Source organism: Carettochelys insculpta, chromosome 2, assembly GCF_033958435.1.
Source record: "Carettochelys insculpta isolate YL-2023 chromosome 2, ASM3395843v1, whole genome shotgun sequence".
Lineage (NCBI taxonomy): Eukaryota > Metazoa > Chordata > Testudines > Carettochelyidae > Carettochelys > Carettochelys insculpta.
Window position 1 is genome coordinate 64,661,573 of NC_134138.1, and position 20,196 is coordinate 64,681,768.

At 41.5% G+C, this 20,196-nt stretch overlaps 1 protein-coding gene across 2 annotated transcripts; it reads left to right on the forward strand.

Annotated features, from left to right (window-relative positions):
• Positions 1-632: 632 nt before the first annotated feature.
• Positions 633-19,341, forward strand: TRAM1 (translocation associated membrane protein 1). 2 transcript variants are annotated; one of them, XM_074987100.1, is made up of 11 exons: positions 633-915; positions 4,939-5,002; positions 6,044-6,162; positions 6,347-6,463; positions 7,116-7,174; positions 7,614-7,698; positions 11,326-11,396; positions 11,492-11,596; positions 12,073-12,216; positions 14,498-14,658; positions 18,692-19,341. In XM_074987100.1, exons 1-11 carry the CDS (start codon positions 793-795, stop codon positions 18,763-18,765), a joined length of 1,122 nt encoding a protein of 373 aa, XP_074843201.1. In that variant the 5' UTR covers positions 633-792; the 3' UTR covers positions 18,766-19,341. The 2 variants fall into 2 exon arrangements, with proteins under 2 accessions (XP_074843201.1, XP_074843200.1); XM_074987099.1 differs by having other exon boundaries at positions 634-915; positions 6,041-6,162.
• Positions 19,342-20,196: the final 855 nt, after the last annotated feature.

Sequence of the window (20,196 nt, forward strand, 5' to 3'; positions counted from 1 at the left end):
TGATTTGCCCACGCAGCTTCTGGGGTAGCTGAGGAGGCAGCATTTGTTACTCAGCTTCTCTGGAGCCCAAGGAAATCACTGAGTGCTGAAAACCACCTACTGCCTCCACAGCCACTCCCGAACCTGCGTGGGGCATCATAAACCAAAAACTTTGCTGCCACACTGGGTGGTCTGGAGGCCGCAGCGCCTGTTACCACCGCCCGTTATTTTAACTTGAATTTGCCTCAGGCGAAATAGCAGCAAACTGCGATGGGGCCACAACGGCCCGCCACGGATTGCTGGCTAGCAGCTTGTGGCCCAGGGGCCGGGCGCCCGTTCGCTGCGCTGAGACCGCGCTACGCCCGGACGGTCCGCCGAGAGCACAAACGACCACAGCACTTCCCGCCTCTGCAACTGGAAGCACAAGCGCTCCCCAGCGTCAGCGCTTTAGGTGCAAGGCGGGGCCTTGCGATTGGTCAGGCTCGTCGTCAGCTCGCGGCGCGTGCGCCGACGAAGAGCCAATCGCCGTCCTGCCCCTCCCGAAAGCGCTCTCCCCCCACCCCCCGCCGGCAAGGAGTCCGGCCTCGCCCCCGCCAGCCAGCAGGTGGCGCTGCGGCTTCCAGTGGCCGGCCCCATGGGTCGCTCTCTGGCCGCGGGCGGCGCGCGCAGCTAGGACGGAGCCGCTCGGTCCCTCTTGTGCGGAGCCGAGCCGAGCCCAGCTGGGCGGGGCGGACGTGCTGCTCAGCTAGGCGCTCCCCCCCCCTCCTCCGCCCCTTCCTGGCCGCGGCGGCTGCCCGCTCCTTGCCCACCACCATGGCGGTCCGCAAGAAGAGCAGCAAGAACCCGCCCGTGCTGAGCCACGAGTTCATCGTGCAGAACCACGCGGACATCGTCTCCTGCGTGGCCATGGTCTTCTTGCTGGGCCTCATGTTCGAGGTGAGCCCCGCCCGCGGAGCCTGCCGCAGCCCCCCCGCCCCCAACCTCTCACGGGCGCTGTCCGCGGCAGAGGGGCCGTGCGGGGCACCCGGGCTGGAGGGTGGGGGCGCTGCCCTGCTGGGTGGATGTGTGTGTAGCTGATACGCCGAGCTGGCCCAGCCGGGCGGGGATTGGGCTGCGCTGGCTCCGCCTCCGGCGGGGTGGGCGCGGGGGGGGTGCCGAGCACACTCAGCCCCCCCCCCCCCCCCCCCCCCACGTTCCCCGTGTGCAGCGGGCGGGCGGCGCCCGCCGACCCGTTGTGTTGGAGTAGCTGGGAGGGGGGGATGCAGGGGAAGGGGCGGTTGGAGCGGAGCCGGGCTCGGTTCCCGGGGCAACGCCCCCGACTCCCATCCAGCCCGTGAGCTGAACCCCAGCGGCGTTACACGGGTCCGCAGCCGGGCCGAGGTTACGTGGCAGGCGGAGCGGAGTGGAGCGGCTGCCCGGGGGCGGGGGCGGGGGCGGGGGCGTGGAGGGCGGGGCGGTGGCTGGGCCCCAGTGAGTCTGCGGTGGGGCCTGGGGGTGGGAGCTGAAAGGCCTTACTGGGAAGCGCATTTCCTGCCCGCTCTGCGGGGGCGGAACCGAGCGGTGAGAGAAGCCCCCGGCGGCCGGCCCGGGAAGGGGGTGCAAACGGTGACGTGTCCTAACTTGCCCCGTGCCCGGCTGACAGCCATTGCCGACCTCCGCCGCCTCTCTGCCGAGGTGACGGGAGCTACTGCTTCCTTGCTGCGTGGTGTACACCCCTCCATCGCTGCAGCACGTGGGGGCATCCGCCGTTCTAGGCGCTGAGCACCGACCGTAGGGACAAGCGGAGCTGCATCTTGTATCTCCAGCAGGCCGGCAAAGGGGAGGCCAATGTTAATGGGCAGAAGCTTTCCGTTTTCCTGTTCAGTGGCTTGGGTGACTTGTTTAGGTAGTAATTAAAGATGGATGTCCTTGCTTCCCAAAGTCAAATTGGAATTAGTAAAGGTTCAGCATCCCACTCCTAAGCATCCGCTATGCTTTAAATAAGCATCTGCCTGCATTCACTTTCCTAACTGGGTTCTTATGACAACAGGCCAGACAAATCTTGTATGCAATTGCCTGGGTCAATTAAAAATATCTTTGGGATTACTGAAATCCACTTATGGACTGTTTTTTGAGACAGTAAGAGAGAGGTAGCCCCGCTAGTCTATATTCTAACAAAACAAACCAGTAATCATGTAGCACTTTAAAGGCTAACACAATGATTTATTAGGTGACCCCCAATAAAACATTTTGTTAGTCATTAAAGTGCTACATGACTGCTGGTCGGTGTTGTTTCTGAGACAGTGGTTAAATGCCAGTTTACACTACTGACTAGCCCATCTGATCAGATGAAAATTAAAACTAGTCTTCTAAATTTCCTTATAAGTCACTGTAGTGAAAAAGAGAGGGCAGTTTTTTCCACCTAATCTCTGATTTTGGCAGAATATCTCTTTCTTCTCTTCAACTGCTTATTGGAGAATGTGCACAAAGACTGGTAATATATCTACTCCCTTCAGAATAATATTCATTTTGAGCCAACATAAAGCTTTCATTTTTAACCTCAGTTCAGTGTACTGTTAGTGTCAGTGTCATCGTCATTCTTAAGAGCATAATCAATACCTTATATGTTTGGTGAGCAGCCTGAATATTTATAAGCATATATATGTATGTAAAACTAGTTTTATGTATTTTTTTTCCAACTTTATTATTCAGTATCAGAAGGCCACAGAGTATCAGTGTTAAACTGGAGATTATGAGTTTAAAAAATATCTCCTTATACTTGGTAAGGCTTGGCTCTGAAAGCCAGACATATCTGTCTTCCCACATGATTTTGATTGTGAAGAGAGTCTATACGCTGTTTTTGTAGGGAGAGGAAGAAGAATGGATTTGACTTTTTTCCTTTCTATGTACACCTGTGATTCACTGTAGAATCATAGAATTCTGTGTTTTTTTGTAGTAACTAATCTTGCTAATTCTGAAAATACTTTTCAGTACTGGAGTATAAGTTTTTAGGTTTATGTTCAGTGTTTTCACTACATACAAGAGCAGAGAGTTGCTTCTATGGAGGTCTTAAGCCTATACAATTCTTCAGTCATGAAGTTCAGTATCAACAGAAGTCCATGGTGAATTGCACTTAAGTCACAGTATGCTTTTGTCCATAAATGTTGAAAGCCCGTTAAATGAGAGGGTTTACTGTAAATATGAATCAACGTTTTCTAAAGAGATGGTATCAAGCACCCACCCAGCATCCCTAGTTGTCCCCTCCCCCGCCCCCAAATGCCAGTGACTCACCAGAGTCACCACCACTGGAGCTGGAGTTGCTGCTGGAGGATCCGATGCTGGAGACTCCACTGCAGCTTGGAGCCCCACCGTGGCATCCAGAACCCTGCCACTGCTGTGACTGGAGACTATGAGGATGACGGCAACAACGCGGCAGCAGGATCTGCCATGGCTTCGAGCCTTGCTGTCACTGCCACTGGAGCTACCATGTACTCCTCCCACTAGGGACGGGGCATGTGTGCAAGTGTCGTCTACCCGTGTACACGCCCCACCCGTGGTGGGAAGAATGTGTGGCAGCTTCAGCAGCTGTCCAGGCTACGGGGAAGTGTCCAACTGCGGCAGCTCCTCCAGTGCAGCTGGAAGGCAGCCCTGCCAGCCACAGCAGTGGCAGCTCCAGCAGCTCTGGTAAGTTGCCTTAGAACACTTTTTGTGTCGGGGGGGGGTGGGAGGACTGGTGGGTTTAGGATTTTACAGACCCCAGCAGACTTTGGAAACAAGGGAGTGGGGAACGGCAGATGTCTGTTGTTCCTAAAGTCCACTAAACTGGGGTCCAGTAAATCGAGGGTTTACTGTATAAAGTTCTGGAAACAAAGAACAAAATAAATAAATACTAACTGACTACTGGAAATTGTTCTCTTCTACAGGAAATGGGGTTTTATGGTCTTTAGGTATTTGTAAGTACTTTCCCAAACATTAGGGGTATGTGTTGCATAGATGATATACTCTAGAGGGGGGTGATAAGGAGTGATAGCTGGTATGTTATTAGAAATCTAGTTGGATCTATTAAAGTCTTTCAGTTCTGTAAATTCTAAGTTGATTTTGGTTTATTTAAAAATTGTTTGGGGATTTTAGGTGGATTTCGTGGAAGCTTTTTTAACCTTTAATTATTTTATACTGTGTTTTGTTCGTAAATCGGAGTACAAAAGATGACTGTGGTGCTTTTTCCCCAAAAATAAAGGTAGCAATTATATTCTTCATTGGCTGCCTTTTTTCTATATTTTTCAGTATACTCCAGAATAAACAATGGTATCAGTACTCTAGCTGCAGTCTGTTTATGCTATGTACTTTTTTGTGTGCTTGTATTTCTGTGTTGTCCAGTGTTGAATGGTTTTTAATTCACTTGAATTGGGTATTCAGTTAATATTTTTGAAAGTTCTATCAGCATTATATTCCTTCTGCCAGGCCATCCCCACCCTCCTTTTTGTGTGTGATTAAATTTAATTTTAACATCCCATCTGAAAATAAATGAATTGGAAACGAGACTACAACCCGTGACTGACTAAAAATAAGGTCAAAGGTAGTGGTATAAACATAGGGGTTTTCTTTTTTGCAATACTTTGGTATAATAGAGTGGAGCATGTTGGAAAAGGAATTGTAACTTATGTTATTACTATAATATGGTGGAAAGAGATTAATTGGTAAATTTGCAGTTTGAGGGATACCTGTTGGAGAGGCTTGTTTAAGCATTCTGGCAGTGCTTAATCCCTGCACTGTGGGAGTTTGCTTTCCTAGGCTGATATATTGGAAGAATAGACTATATAATCGGGAGACTCTGAAAGGTCTTTTCCTTCATCATTGCCAAGCAGGCTGTGTCCACTGCTTTTCCAGTCCCAGACATGTTCAGTGCGTGTTTTCTGATCGGTAAACTCTGGTTTATTTTAATGTAGATTGAGTAGCACTGACTTGGTTTTGTTCTTCCAGATTACCGCAAAAGCAGCTGTCATTTTTGTTACACTTCAGTACAATGTTACTATTCCTGCTACAGGTATGTGTCTTTTGAGAGTTTAGATGCTAGGCTCCTGGAATAGACATAATTTTCATAAATGCTTGGTATGCTGTACTCTCCTAAATTGATTTGTTGCAAGGTTGGCTCTGTGCAAATCTGAATGTAAGACAAAGTTATTCTTACTGAGCCACTCTTAATTTTTAAAAGTATGTCACTTGAGATTAGTTTTGGGATTACATTTTAAGGCTGTTGTGTTGTGTTCATAGAATTCTATGGCTGGAAGGGACCTCAGGAGATCATCTAGTCTAGCTCCCTGCCTAAAGTAGGATCAATGCCCACTGATGCACAGATGCACTGGTATTTAACGCTCTGTGTTAGTCGGAGGGGGACAAATAATTTAAAGTAATTAAGAAGGATCTGTAAGAGTTGAGATTTGGAGTTGAAGTATGTTATCTTTTCCATTGTCCATCTCTCCAGACACAAATTTACTTAAGTGGAAGGGAATTCATTATTATTATAAACCAAGTCTAGTGGGTTATCCAGTTATAAATCATGAACTTGATTTCAGTGCTGTGTCTGTATACAGAGATCTTTCGAAAGAGTGCGTCCACACACACAAGCAGATCAAAAGTGTGATCTGCTCTTTTGAAAAAGAGCATCCACTCAGCTCCTGCTCTTTTGAAAGAGCAGGATCAAAAGTGTGATCTGCTCTTTTGAAAAAGAGCTCTTTTGAAAGAGCAGGATCAAAAGTGTGATCTGCATCCACTCAGCTCCTGCTCTTTTGAAAGAACGAGCCAGGGATCGAAAAATCAGGCCCCACAAAGAAGCTTTCGATTTACTTTCAAAAGAATGATTTTGTGTGTAAATGTTTCATGGGATCTTTTAGAGGAGCCCCCTTCTTTCGAAAAAACCTGCTAACGTAGACACAGCCAGTTGGTATCCAACACAACATAGGAATATCTTCTAAATTGATTTGTCGTCTTAATAATTTCACTTTCTGAGAAACAAGCTTGTTAGTAATTGTACTAAACGTTCATAGTAGGTTTCTAAAAATAAAACTTTCCTTTTGTTCCTCAGAAGAACAGTCTACAGAAACAATCTCTCTCTATCATTATGGTATCAAGGATTTGGCTACTGTTTTCTTCTACATGCTGGTAGCAATAATCATACATGCCATTATTCAGGAATATGTGCTGGATGTAAGTACAAAATATGCATTTCTTCCATTAAGATAAATATGGTATAAATTACTTTTGAGATATTTAGTTAGGTGGTATGGCTACATTGCTTTGAATTTTAGACTTTTTATGAGAAACTGACATAAACATTTAACTATTTTCCTCTTAAAAGGATCAACATGTTTATCAATAACTTTTGTTTTAGAAAATTAACAGAAGAATGCATTTTTCCAAAACAAAACACAGCAAATTCAATGAATCAGGACAACTTAGTGCATTCTACCTCTTCTCATGTAGCTGGGGCACAAGTATTCTTATCTCTGTAAGTATGTCTTTTGTCTTGTATTGTCATATCTCAAATCCTTGCGCATCTAACTTTCATGGTATGAAAATTACTGTAATTTTCAGCCATGTATTTTAATGTTAAATCATAGAAGTCTTTAGCTTATTGCATGTAGATCTCTGTCACAGTTGAATGCCAGTTAGCGCTTATGATTGTAGATTGTAGATTTCTTTTCCCCCCCATGATTTTGGATGGTCTGTCTTTCAAACAATAAATCAGTGTCAGTATTGAACTGAGTGAGGATTTTTTATCTTTGTTCCAACCCTTCACTGCTGTCTGACTAAAACAGATTGTGCTACTCATTAATTCTAAAATTGATATTAACTACTGATCAAACTCTCAGGTGGTGAAGCATTACTTTTTAAGGAGAGTTTTGAGATTATCTCAAAAGCTGAAAGTTCTCTGCTCAATTCTAGCTTCCAGAAAGTCTTTTGATCCCTAGTAATACTCAGGACTTACCAAAGTTACCAGTATAGTAGTTTTAGTATAGCTGTAATGACATAACTCCATGTATGAATGATCTTACTTACTTATGTTGTTTCCAAAGTGCACGTGCCATAAATGAGAAATGTGGCTTCTGTATCTATTGTTTGTGCTGTGATTAAAAGGTAACCAACAGTCATATTTTCAGGAGAACTATGTGTCAGACCCAATGTCTCTGTGGAAGGACTACCCACACATGCTGATTCCGTAAGGCTTATTCTTTCTTCAGCGTTAGAAAATAGTGATAATCATTCAATATTTATATGGGGTAGATACTTGGTTTGGACTACTGGGTGGAGTGATGGAGGTAGTTAAAATCTCTACTTAGAACTTGTTGCCCCACTACTCTAATAGAACTTCCGGAAATCATGTTTCTTCAGGGCACTATTAGCAATTTCATTCTCTGCAGTAAGCCTTTAGTTAGCTCTTGTAATTTTTTTTTTGTGGTGGTGGTTTTTTTGGGTGGTGGGGGGGTAGAGCTCGTTACTTTGCAAAAACCTTATTTTTGGGAACAATGACAAAATGCTTCGTTCATTTTATAAATACATGTTTAAACAAGCATGCAGGAAACTTTCTGTGAAATGCCTGAGTTTGGACTGCTGTTACAAAAGTGTTAATTTTTGAATTGTATTGCTGTACCGTACAGGTTTCAAATGAAGTTTTTCTACATCTCACAGTTGGCATACTGGTTTCATGCTTTTCCGGAATTGTACTTCCAGAAAACCAAAAAAGTAAGTTACAAACATTTTTTAATCTTAATGGTGAAAACATGGGTGTGCTTTCATAACTGGGAATGAGGATTTCAGTATGATTATATAATTTACATACTTATATATAGTTCATTTTTTGTATAATGACATCTGAACATGTCATTGATTCCCTACGTCAAAGAGCTGATTACATAGCTGCATATTTATTGAAGAATGTATTGAAGCATTTTTCTAAATAGCTTCTTTGAAATACATATAATTATTTGAGCATCTCCATTTTGAATGGTGCTCTTGTCTTTCTCAGTGGGACCTGTCGTTGTAATACTGCTTCCATGCAAACTGTTTGGTGCAAATAAGATTGACCATCTAAAACACACTTTAAGGAACTGAAAGTTGAAAATTCACTTACAAGATAAGTTCTCAATTTTAACCAGTATTTTAAATATTACTTTTAAATCAGTTTGTTATAAATCTGTTATATGAGAACTTTCATCCTTTGAGTGAAAATTAAATTGCAAGTCATTCTAAAATGACAAAATCAAAGTAGCTTTCAGTCTAATTGTTAAAAACAACTGAATCTTGCCATTTATGGTCTAATCCTACTTTACCGTTGTCAGTGGGATTTTTGCCATTTACTTCAGAGATTCAGGATCCAGCCATGATTCTTGTAATTAGAAGGGATTATGCATATTTAAGAAATTATGGCTTGTCATATTAGGTTTCCTAGTGATCCTGCTGATCTTGTATCCTGTCTCTAAGAACAGACTGTTGCCAAATGCTTCAGAGAAAGGTGATAGACTCAAAATTATAAGTGGAGCCCACATAAAATTGTTTTATGCCTTGAAAAATGAGTTTCTAATCCCATCAGGTTTCCTTGCCAAAGTAGGCATGGATGTTCTCATTTTCCTTCTGAGTATCTTATTACTTTAATTCTGCTTATTTCTTGACGACACAAGTATAATTGAGGTCAAGTATTTTCTCTAAATATTAGTGTGTTTTATGTAAGCAAAACCAACTGGTTGACTGCTCTTCTGATTGAGTGAGTAAAGACAAAATGTTGACGTTCTTCCCTTGTTCATAGTGAATGTAAGTTTCAGTTTCAAACGTCCTTTTGTTTAATTAGTCCAAGTAAATTTTCACTAAAATTAATTTTTTTCAAAGTTGCAGTGTTGATAGCAAATACTGTATTATTTGCCAACTGCAAGGATCTTAGGTATTTTTTTTTGAAACTTACTAACCTGGTTAGCTTGAGGAATTTTAAGAAGCAGCACATTTCTTTAATTTGGCAAAGGGAGACTGTCCTGCATTAATTTCTGTAAAATATTATATGCATCCCATTATAGGTGATCTTGGCATGTGAACATTTGAGTTCTGTAGCATAAATTGGCCATCCCAAAAGTGTGGGTCCCCCCCGCCCCCAAAATTAACCAGTTTAAGTAGTAATTTCAGGGACAGAAGTAGAAAATATTTGAGTGGTGTTCAACTGGTACTCTCTTTGAAATCTCCAATCTGCTGATGATTTCAATAGATGCATTTTTGACTCCTGTTAATATCATAATCTCCACCTCCTTTTGAAAAAGGGCAGAGGTCGAGTGTTATTCTGTTAGCTGTTCATCAGATTTGGCCACTGCAACTTCCTTCCTTTCTCAGTGTCTGGCAAAGAGAGACCTAGAAAATAACTAAATTTCTGGGTCCCTGGAATAAAAGAAGTGATAGGTCAGTTATTGGCAAAAGAGAGTAGAGATTGACTGCATCATCTCCTACAAAAACAAAATAAAAACATTTTTTTTAAAAGCAGGATTCATGCATCTTTAACTGAATAATAAAGGTAATTTTTGTAGTCCTTTCCATCAGATCTTTTGGGGAAGGCCATGCTCCATCTAGATTTTTTTTTGGTATACACACAGATTTACTTGTGCTAACTTGATTTGAAATGAGTGTACAGCTCTGTTTAATGTAACTCTTGCTGGATGGATTTTTCACAGTTTCCTCTACCATACAGTAAACGCTTTCATATCCAGCATTCTAACCATAAGTAAATTTTAGTTATTTTCCATAAATACAGTATAGTAAAAGTAAATACAAACAATACAGCAAACACAGTAAAAGATTACAGTGTATAGTATTACTGTTGGTAAATAGAGTACTCTGCATACATTTTTGTTGGTTTCTTAATATCTAATCTTGTTTTTCTTTAGTGTTATGCATTGCTGGGTATACCTTGCTAGCATCCAGAATATTTAAATATTTGACAACCTCCCAGTCCCAGGGCTTCTAGATACAAAAGAGTTTACTATGAATGCGAGGGGAAACTGAAATACTCGACTGAATCTGTTGGGGTTGCTTATGCAAAACTGCAGGGTTTCTCTGCACTGTTGTTGGTGTCCTGAACATTACGTGTAGCTCCAAGAACATGGCTTGTATTATGCTCCCTTGATACCTAATGGTGTATAGTGTAGGATCATGTGGGTAACTCTTAAATATTTCCAATGTTTCATAATTATTAAATCACTCTGTCCTTAACTTTCTCTGACCCTGCTCGAATCTTAGATCTACCCCCTGCCTTTTTAGTCTCTTTCTTTGTGTGTTTAACTTCCATGTGATATCAGTAAAATTGTCAACTAAAAGCCTAACTTGAAGTTGCCAGCACATATGCCAGTATCATTTCTAATAAGAAATTCACTATGCAACAAGCACACAGCTCAGTGTAGAAGGATGGAATCCTGAAATGGAAGCATCTTGAGGAGCATCATATTTTTTAACCTCATTAACTAATAGAACTCTTTTTTTTAAAAAAAAAATATATATATAATGTGTGTGCAAAACAGAGCCGAGAATGAACTTTTAAATTGTAATCAGTCTAACCTTGGATGCAGTACGAGATAATTTTGGTGTGTTACATATCAAAATATACAAATATTTAAGTAACATATAATAGAGGCATAACTTTTCAAATTTACCTTAAGAAAAATACTTGGGCTGCTTTGAAAAGCATCTCTGATTTTCTCTGACAATTTTTTCCCCTTTCTTCATCATCGTTATCAATAACCCTGGGTTCAGCGCCCATTGGTGTCTGATGCCTCTCTCACTATTTCCTTCCAACTTTCCCTGTCCAGTGTGGAGTGGCTTAGTTTCTGTAGACTAGCACTGCACCAATAGCATATGTGTTAGTTGTCATTTTCTTTCGGTAGCCACTTATCGACCCAACCCCAATCGCTTGGTTGGTATTGCAGACCTTGTTTATCCAGGTGATGTCTGAGCCGGGATCTTTTATCATTTAGTTGTACTGGCATCAGATTTCTTTCGTATTGTTGTTTGACGGTCAGCACATCAACACACATCTGACCAGCCCTCCTCCTCCATCCAGGCATGGGACTGGAATGGAGCTCGTAGAGGCTTCATGGCGGAGGTTTTTCCCCTTTACTCTTCTTTATTCTATTGAACGCTTAAAAGAATAAAATGTATTGATTAGTAGTTAACTCCTGAGATAAATATGGAACTGAGAGGAAAAAAATCTAGTCATGGAAGACACTATAATATTATGAAAGGAAGGATTTAGGATGTCTGAGCAGCATAAATGAAACTTATGAAGTGCATGACCACAAAAACATTGTGCACCAATGAGTAACTCATTCTTTTCTCCAATAGGAGGATATTCCTCGTCAACTTGTCTACATTGGACTTTATCTTTTTCATATTGCTGGAGCTTATCTTTTGAAGTAAGTTGGTTTTAAACTAAATTTTGTTGGATTTACCTGCCACCATAAATATTTCATTAAGTGTTTGAATACTTGGTTTGCTCTTATTTTGGTAGCCTCACCCGTCTTGGACTTGTTCTGCTGGTGTTGCATTACTTTGTTGAATTTCTCTTCCACATCTCCCGTCTCTTCTACTTCAGTGATGAAAAGTATCAGAAAGGGTAGGTATTTATCATAACTTTAAGAAAGGAAACTACTTTGTGGCTGTCAGGCTTTTTGCAGTAAATCACCAAGAAGTTGGTATTTCTGCTGCACAATGGCCACAATAAAAATGTTCAGTTAGAATTTGCTTGCCCTTCAGAAATGTGGATTCTGTATTTCTAATGCAGAATACTAATCTTAAATGGGGTGGCAGTTTTTATCACAGCTTATCTTCTGTAATTAGAGAGAGTTTTTTTTATTTATTGCAACAATTCTACACTTATTCAGAGAATTATTAGAATTTTAGTAAATGTGTAAACACTGGAGGATTGAAGAGAGATTGACCGTGATATCTCATGTTGATCATCAGTCCTAAGTAATAAAGAAATCCTGAGTTTTCTCTAAACAGTCCCACGTAATAGTCAGGTTAATAGTTTTCTGATGTGAACCAAATAACTAATGTGCATATTTATTGACTTGTGCACTTTCTTTGTAGGTTTTCATTGTGGGCAGGTCTTTTTGTTTTCGGAAGACTTCTGACTTTGATTCTTTCTGTTCTTACTGTTGGCTTTGGCCTGGCAAGAGCAGAGAATCAGAATCTGAATTTAACTACTGGAAATTTTAATGTGCTGGCTATCAGGTATGGTAAATTGCAATTATGTTTAAATGTTATTTTTGAGGGAGTTGTTGCACACAGAATTTTCTCATTTTTGGTGTACATTTTAAAACTTTGCATATTTTTGTGAAAATAACACAGTGTACTCAAACTATTTTTAATTATTTCCTGGCAAGTATTTTGAAATAAATTACTGAAATAGTTGAAAGTGGTGTCATTATATTGTTACTGTGTTGTTTTGACAAAATATGCAAAATTTTACAGAATTTTTAATATTTCAGCACAGAGTTCCCTCAAGAGAACTGGACTTCTGTGTGGTGCAGTGTGGTTGCAGGCACGTCTGTGAGGGGGCACGGAGGTATCTGGACGCCAAGTGGGGGATTGGAGAGAGGGGTTCTGGGTGTAGGAGGAATGGGACTGCAGGGGAGTTCAGGTGAAGTCCTCAGTGGTGTGAAGGCTGAGTGCTGTGTGAATGGGGCTTGGTGGGGGCCCACGAGTAGGGGACTCCTGATATAGAGGGTGGAGCTGTGTGGGGTCTGGGCTTAGTAGAGAGGTTCTGGATTTGAGGGGCCCCTATTGCAGGTGTATCTTGGTGGGGGTATTTCCAGGGGGGATGAGGGTGGAGTTGACAGTGAGTATGCGTGGGGAGGTCTGGGTGCATGGGGGTTGCACAGTCAGAGGGAACAGCTCCCTGTACAGTGATCTCACCCCCTTTGACTATGGAATGATGGGGCCCGGAAGTGGGGGAAGAGGGGTTACTGTATACACAGCAAGCTGTTCCCTCTGACCACTCATCTGCTGTGCATTTGGACCCCCCCATCCCCCTGCACACACGTCTCTGCCAAGCCTCACACCTCTCCCTCCCCAGCCTCGCAGCTAAACCTGGAACTCCTGTGCCATTGAGCTTCAACTGCTGCACCGAGACACACATGCACACCCCACTTTAGAGCTTCCTGGAGCCAGGGAGATTTGTCTGTGTCAACTGATCCAGTCCCAGCTTCTCCATTCCAGGGCTGGGTGAACTCTGTCATCCTCTCACCACTATCAGAACAGATGTACCCTCTGTGCTGGGGAGGGATAAGTGAGCACTGGTGCAGCTTCTCTGCTTCCCCACATAAACTGCTTGTCTTCGGAAACCAAAGAGAATCTGCAGGATGGATGTGTTTCCACATGTGCTCAGTGGTGTAGAATCTCTCCTGACCCTGTTTCCTTCTGAATAAAACATAAGACATTATGGGATGTTCCATATTCATATTAGATTGAGGACATTTAGTAATTTAGTTAAAGCCCACATTTCCAATTCCAAAGCTTTGATAACAAAGTTGTAGGCTTTTGCCCAACTCCACAACAGAACTACCTAGGGAATTCTTGTACTACTGTAGATCATAGCGTTGGTTGTCTTATTAGAGCAGTGAAGCTTTAGGCTTAAATGGGACCTCTGATATTTCCAGAAGTTTTCAGTCACTGAGCAGTGTTAAAATCTGTTGATTTAGCCACTCAATATATCATATAGTGAAAAAACTTGAAAGCTCCAGTAACCCATGCTGTAACACAGAGTTCCCCATAGATCACTGCCTTAGACAAAAGAAAGGAGTAGCAACCATTTCTCTTTGCCTATGCATATGAGCTGTTGGTTTTTCGGGGGGTCTTGTAGTTCAAGTGCTTGCTCTTAGTTTGCCAAGTAAGGTGTGTGTGTTTGTGCACCATATTCACAAGTGTTGGAAAGTTTTATTCTAGCTGCTACCCATCAGGGGATCTAGGGGACTTGTACTCCACTCTCAGTTTAAAGAATAGGCTGAATGCCCCCTCCCCCTTTGCCTTTGGGACGAGGAAATGATGAGAATAGAACCCTTGCCCCCCTGTATTGAGAGGGAGCCTCTTCCACCCGTCCCCCAGATCCAGAAGCTATTGAACCTCCTGGAAGCAAAGCTGCTCAGAATTTTGAGGAGTAAAGGGACTTCGAAGTACCGGCGGGTGAGCCGCGGCTACACGCAAGCTAGCACTTTGAAGTTTAACACTTGGGAGTTGCCACGGGGGGAAATTTATTTAATGAAGTGCTGCATATGCACCGCAGCACTTTATAAATAAGCTCCCAACACCCTACTTACATCCGCCCTTCAAAGTAGGGAGGTAGTGTAGACAAGCCCTGAGGGAGCTATATAGACTTTGGAGAGAGCAAGCAGACAGCTTCTCTTGACAAGTATAAAGCTTGAGGTCTAACTGCTTGGTAAATGACAAACTTGTTGACATGCTTTCATCTGATACTTGTTTACATGAGTTTTTCTTGTCTTAAATCTGTCTATAGAATCATTGTACTGTCATCAATCTGTGGAACTCAAGCTTTTATGATGTGGAAGTTCATTAATTTCCAGCTTAGAAGGTGGAGAGAACATTCTTCTTCTCAGCCTCAGTCACAGAAGAAGAAATTTGTAACAACTAAAGGAAGGCCATCCAAAAAAGACAGAGGTTTGTATTGCAAGGTTTTTCTTTCTGAAAACGGATTAGAGTTAAAAACAGTATGGCTATGTCTACACTTGTCCCATGCTTCGAAGGGGCATGGTAATAAGGCTGATGGGAGATTGCTAATAAAGTGCTACGATGAACATGCAGCTCTTCATTAGGATAATTCTTCCCTGTGGCAACTTCAAAGTGTCAAACTTTTAAAATTTTGGGGAGTAAAGGCACTTTGAAGTAGTGCGGGCAATTAGAAGTGCTCACAGCTACATGGCATGCTAGCACTTTGAAGTTGCTGTGGGGGAAAATTAGCCTAATGAAGTTCAGTATAACACCAATATTTAAAAAAGGCTCTAGAGGAGATCCTGGTAATTATAGACCGATAAGTTTAACATCAGTACCAGGCAAATTAGTAGAAACACTAGTAAAGAGTAAAATTGCAAGGCACATAGAAGAGCACGCATTGTTGGGCAAAAGTCAGCATGGTTTCTGCAGAGGGAAGTCGTGTCTAACTAATCTGTTAGAATTCTTTGAAGGGGTTAATAAACATGCGGACAAGGGGCACCCAGTGGACATAATATACCTAGATTTCCAGAAAGCCTTTGACACGGTCCCACACCAAAGGCTTTTATGTAAATTAGGTGGTCATGGGATAGGAGGAAAGGTCCTTTCATGGATCGGGAATTGGTTAAAAGACAGAAAACAAAGGGTGGGAATAAATGGTAAATTTTCACAATGGAGGAGGGTAACTAGTGGTGTTCCCCAGGGGTCAGTCCTGGGACCGATCCTGTTCAACTTGTTCATCAATGATCTAGAAAATGAGGTAAGCAGTGAGGTGGCAAAGTTTGCAGATGACACCAAGTTGTTCAGGACAGTCAAAAGCAAAAGGGATTGTGAAGAACTACAAAAAGATCTCAGCAAACTGAGTGATTGGGCAGCAAAATGGCAAATGAAATTTAATGTGGGTAAGTGTAAGGTAATGCATGTTGGAAAAAATAACCCAAATTACACGTACTACATGATGGGGTCAAATTTAGCTACGACAGATCAGGAAAGGGATCTTGGAGTTATAGTGGATAGTTCTCTGAAGACATCCACGCAGTGTGCAGCGGCAGTTAGTAAGGCAAATAGGATGTTAGGAATTATTAAAAAAGGGATCGATAATAAGACAAAAGATATCATACTTCCCCTATATAAAACTATGGTACGCCCACATCTTGAGTACTGTGTGCAGATGTGGTCTCCTCACCTCAAAAAAGATATATTGGCATTAGAAAAGGTTCAGAAAAGGGCGACTAAGATGATTAGGGGCTTGGAAAGGGTCCCATATGGGGAGAGGCTAGAGAGACTGGGACTCTTCAGTTTGGAAAAGAGGCGATTGAGGGGCGATATGATAGAGGTATATAAAATCATGAATGGTGTGGAGAAAGTGAATATAGAAAAATTATTTACCTTTTCCCATAATACAAGAACTAGGGGACACCAAATGAAATTGATGGGTAGTAGGTTCAAAACTAATAAAAGGAAATTTTTCTTCACACAGCGCACAGTCAACCTGTGGAACTCCTTGCCCGAGGAGGCTGTGAAGGCCAGGACACTCTTAGGGTTTAAAAAAGAGCTTGATAAATTTTTGCAGGTTAGGTCCATAAATGGCTATTAGCCAGGGATAAAGTATGGTGCCCTAGCCTTCATAACAAGGGCAGGAGATGGATGGCAGGAGATAAATCACTTGATCATTGTCTTCTGTTCTCCTTCTCTGGGGCACCTGGCATTGGCCACCGTCGGCAGATGGGATGCTGGGCTCGATGGACCTTTGGTCTGACCCAGTATGGCCGTTCTTATGTTCTGCATATTTATTGCCACACTTCATTAGTAATCTCCCGTCAGCCTAATTACCATGCCCCCTGCAAAGTTCAGGGCAAGTGTAGATATAGCCTATAAAAAAACTTATTAGGCATAGTTGGATGAAGTGCTGTTGTCGTATTTGCTGTGTGAAATAAGATGTTTCTGATTTTGATTCTCGAACTACTACTGATAGAAATTAATATTGGTAGTTGACTGCAAAGAGGGATAACTTTATTGTTCACACTGGCTGTTTATAATCCAGATAATATACTAGATAAAATTACCTGAGTATTTCAAAGGTGAATTGTAAATATTTACATGACTTGTTAAACGTTAGGTAATGTGTTCCAATTTGCCATGTTAAAGGGATATCTAAAAATCTCTGGCTGTTTAAAGGCTTTGCAGGCCATCTATGACTTGCACTCTACTTTTAATTGTCTTATACTCAGGCCTGGGTTACGTACAAATAATCGTTTTTGAATTTCTTTTAAAATTCACTAAGGCCTTTGAGCTTTAGTTTCTACCAGAGGGGTATAAATGCTAATTCACACTAGTTTGTCCAGCACTAATTGTTGTGCCTGGACTCTGCTGGTGTGCACTAAAAGTTCACTGGTGCCTGTTACAGTAGACCCCCGAGTTACATGGGAGTTGTGTTCATCACAACCCCCGCATAACTCATATTTCACGCAACTCGGGGGAGATGGGAACCTGGCAGCTGTCTGGTTCCAAGTTCCTCTGGGTAGGAGCCAGGAAACTGACCAACACGTGGCTGGTCAGTTTCCCGAGTCCTGCCAGGAGCCAAGCAGCAGACTCATCTAGGGTTGCTGCTGTGGGCTGGACTGGGAGCCCATCTGATTCCCAGCCACAGGGTGGCAGTGGGCCCCTGACACTGCCGCTGGGGCTGCCACCTGGGCTTGGGCCCCCAGCCGTTCCATCACCCCCATCCCCCTCGTGGCGGGATCTCCTTCTCCTGGGTTGGTGGCTGGGACTGAGCTAGCGGAGCTTTGCTCCACCAGCAGCACTCCTTAACAGTGGGATATCCCCCCCACCCTGGATGTTGGAGCTGAGCTGGCGGAGCAAGTTTCTCCTCCATTTCTCTTCCCCCTTCATGGGGGAATTCCCTTGCCCCAATTGCACAAATACAAGATGCACACATTCGATATGCGTGTATCTTGGGGGATTACTGTAATGTAGTCCTGATGCAATATTATGTAACAGACACAAGAGAACTTCTGGTGCTTCCCAGCAGTGTCCACACAGGACAGTTTGCATGTGACATGCTATTGTGTATTAATGTTTACACCTCTCTCGTTGTCGAGCACGGCGTAGGCCATTTAGCTAAGGGAACTATTAACCATTTTTTGGAGCTAGGGTGGACGTGAGGCATTAGGCTCTAACTTTTTGTTTAAGCAAATAACAGGTTCTTCCAGCTGGGTTTGCAAGTTAAAGTAAATAGGATTTGTGTTTCCAAGCTGCTCAGGGTCATAACTCCAGGCTCCTAGTTTTGAAAATTTTAGCCTGTATAGGTTTTATTAAATCACAATTCTAATGAAAGTTTAAGTCTCACTAGTAATACTAATGCAGGTTATTTGGTTTTTGGGATGGGGTGGCGGGAGGACGGCTTTATAAAATTCAAGTAAGATACTCTTCCATACCGGTATTGTACAGAAGTCAAACAAAAAACCTCAGTTTACCTACATTGTATTCTGATTCAATTCAACCAACATAATGACTTTTTTTTATAAAACAGTGATTTAAATCACATTTACAAACTGCACATAATACAATGTGTACATTACATGTGGATGGTGGCATGACAGTGTTTCAACACAAATTTGGAATGGATACGTTATTTGGGAGATGAACCCATTAGTGCCTTTCATAAGTCATCCGAGATGAAAGCCAGTGAAGTTTTTTGTTGCACTGTACTATATATATTCTAAGCCTGTGGTGGAAAAGCAAAAGGTTTAAGTTTTCTAAAAAATCATTTTTCTACATAAAACAAAAGCGAGCTGTGTTTAAAAAAAAAAACAAAAAAAACTTGAAATCGTGGCATCTTGAAAGCATCAAGACAGAATTTAGCAGAGTAGTACTTGATGTTAGAATAAAATATACAAAGACTGTATGTTGGTTTAGAAATGACTTAAAGATCAATATAAAATCTGCTTGAAAAAAGTGTTGTTTTTTTTCTTGTTCCTAGAAAATGGACTATATGGAACAGTAACCTCAAATGGAGCAGACTCGCCTCGTAGCAGGAAGGAAAAATCATCATAACTGAATTTTATTAAGTTAACTGACTAATGTCCCCAAAGAATCTGCTTTTTACTATGAAAAGCTCTCAGCACTAGCGAGGTTACTGATACAAAAATACAGTTCATGCTTTTTGATTGCTTTTGTTTTGTGAGACTTTTTTAAAAGAACATTTTGACTTTAAAGAGTGGAAAGGTTATCTGTTTTCAGCTGTTTAGGGGGCCACAACTCTTTTTAAATAACCTTGAACACTTTTTTTAAACACTCACTGTGATTAATCTTAATGAGAATTCCACTTACTGCAGATCAGTGATACAGTGTATTATTATTCCTTCCAGTTTTTGTAATCTTGGTAATATCTTGTTACAGCACCATCACTTTTTTTCAAGCTCTTCAAGAGGTATTGCAAAATTGAAGTAAGAAAATTAATATCTGTTTTTTAGATATTCTTGAACGTTCAGTATATTACTTTGAATCAGATTTGCAGCTCAGTACTGGTTTTGTAAAACCAGCAAAATTGATGTGCATTATTTTGTAGGTGATAGATACATTCATTTCAAGAAATACCCAAGTCATTAAAACAATCTAAGTAATTGGAAACATTGTAGCGTCTTATTGTCTGTGTTGGCTGGAAATCTCTTGGATAAAATACTTACAAAGAAGAAAATCTTCCTGATGTTGATTTAGCTTTTCAAAAATGGAAAACCATGTGTTGTATAGAGGAGTGATTTGCATAAGTATTTTAAATTAAGTAACTCACTACTGTGCTTATACAGTGCATCTCGCAGGGCACTACTGTGACATAGCCCTCCTTTGCAAACTCATTTTGTTTGTGTTTGCATCTATTTTTTGATCAGTCAGATTTTTAATTTAGAAGATATTTAAAGGCTTTATGGTGAGGGAATTTTATTTAGACAAATGAATCAAGTTTTGTCAAACATTCCTTCCTTTTCTTTCTTTCTTTCTTTCTTTTTCTTTCTTTTGGATGAAAATATAAGTATATTTAAAATCTACAGATCTTTTAAAATTGAACTATGGGTGACCTTTGCTGCCATTAGGGCATTTGTAACTTAATTTTCATTTTTGCCTGTTTTACAGTTTCAGATGTGAAGGTTTGGCCAAATAATTACGTTTTCATTTGAATCTGGAATTAGTATTTGCATTCATATTTTTTATAGTTTATAATAGTAATAACCCAGATCGTTTCATTCCAGAAGAACCTACTTAAGTTTATCTTAAGTGAAATTGCCTTTAGATAGCCTTTCTGTTTCTAATAACTGTTAGATCGCTTATGATAAATGAGCCCTTATTTGAAATATATAAGCTAAGTGACGCAGATTGCCTAGTTATAAGTTGTGAGTGTGTTAAACTGAGACCTAGCAACTTAACAATAAAACTGTAGTCACGATCTTTTATTCCCATTTAGTTGTTTTAATTGCTTATTTCTGTTTTGTT

What these genes read in the sequence shown, in the direction of transcription:
- TRAM1 (XM_074987099.1), top strand. Translation starts at nt 793, where the DNA reads ATGGCGGTCCGCAAGAAGAGCAGCAAGAACCCGCCCGTGCTGAGCCAC. An exon ending in TTCAGGAATATGTGCTGGAT is followed by an intron (nt 6,163 to 6,346) that starts GTAAGTACAAAA and finishes CTTTTGTTTTAG; the next exon opens with AAAATTAACAGAAGAATGCA. An exon ending in GATGAAAAGTATCAGAAAGG is followed by an intron (nt 11,597 to 12,072) that starts GTAGGTATTTAT and finishes CTTTCTTTGTAG; the next exon opens with GTTTTCATTGTGGGCAGGTC.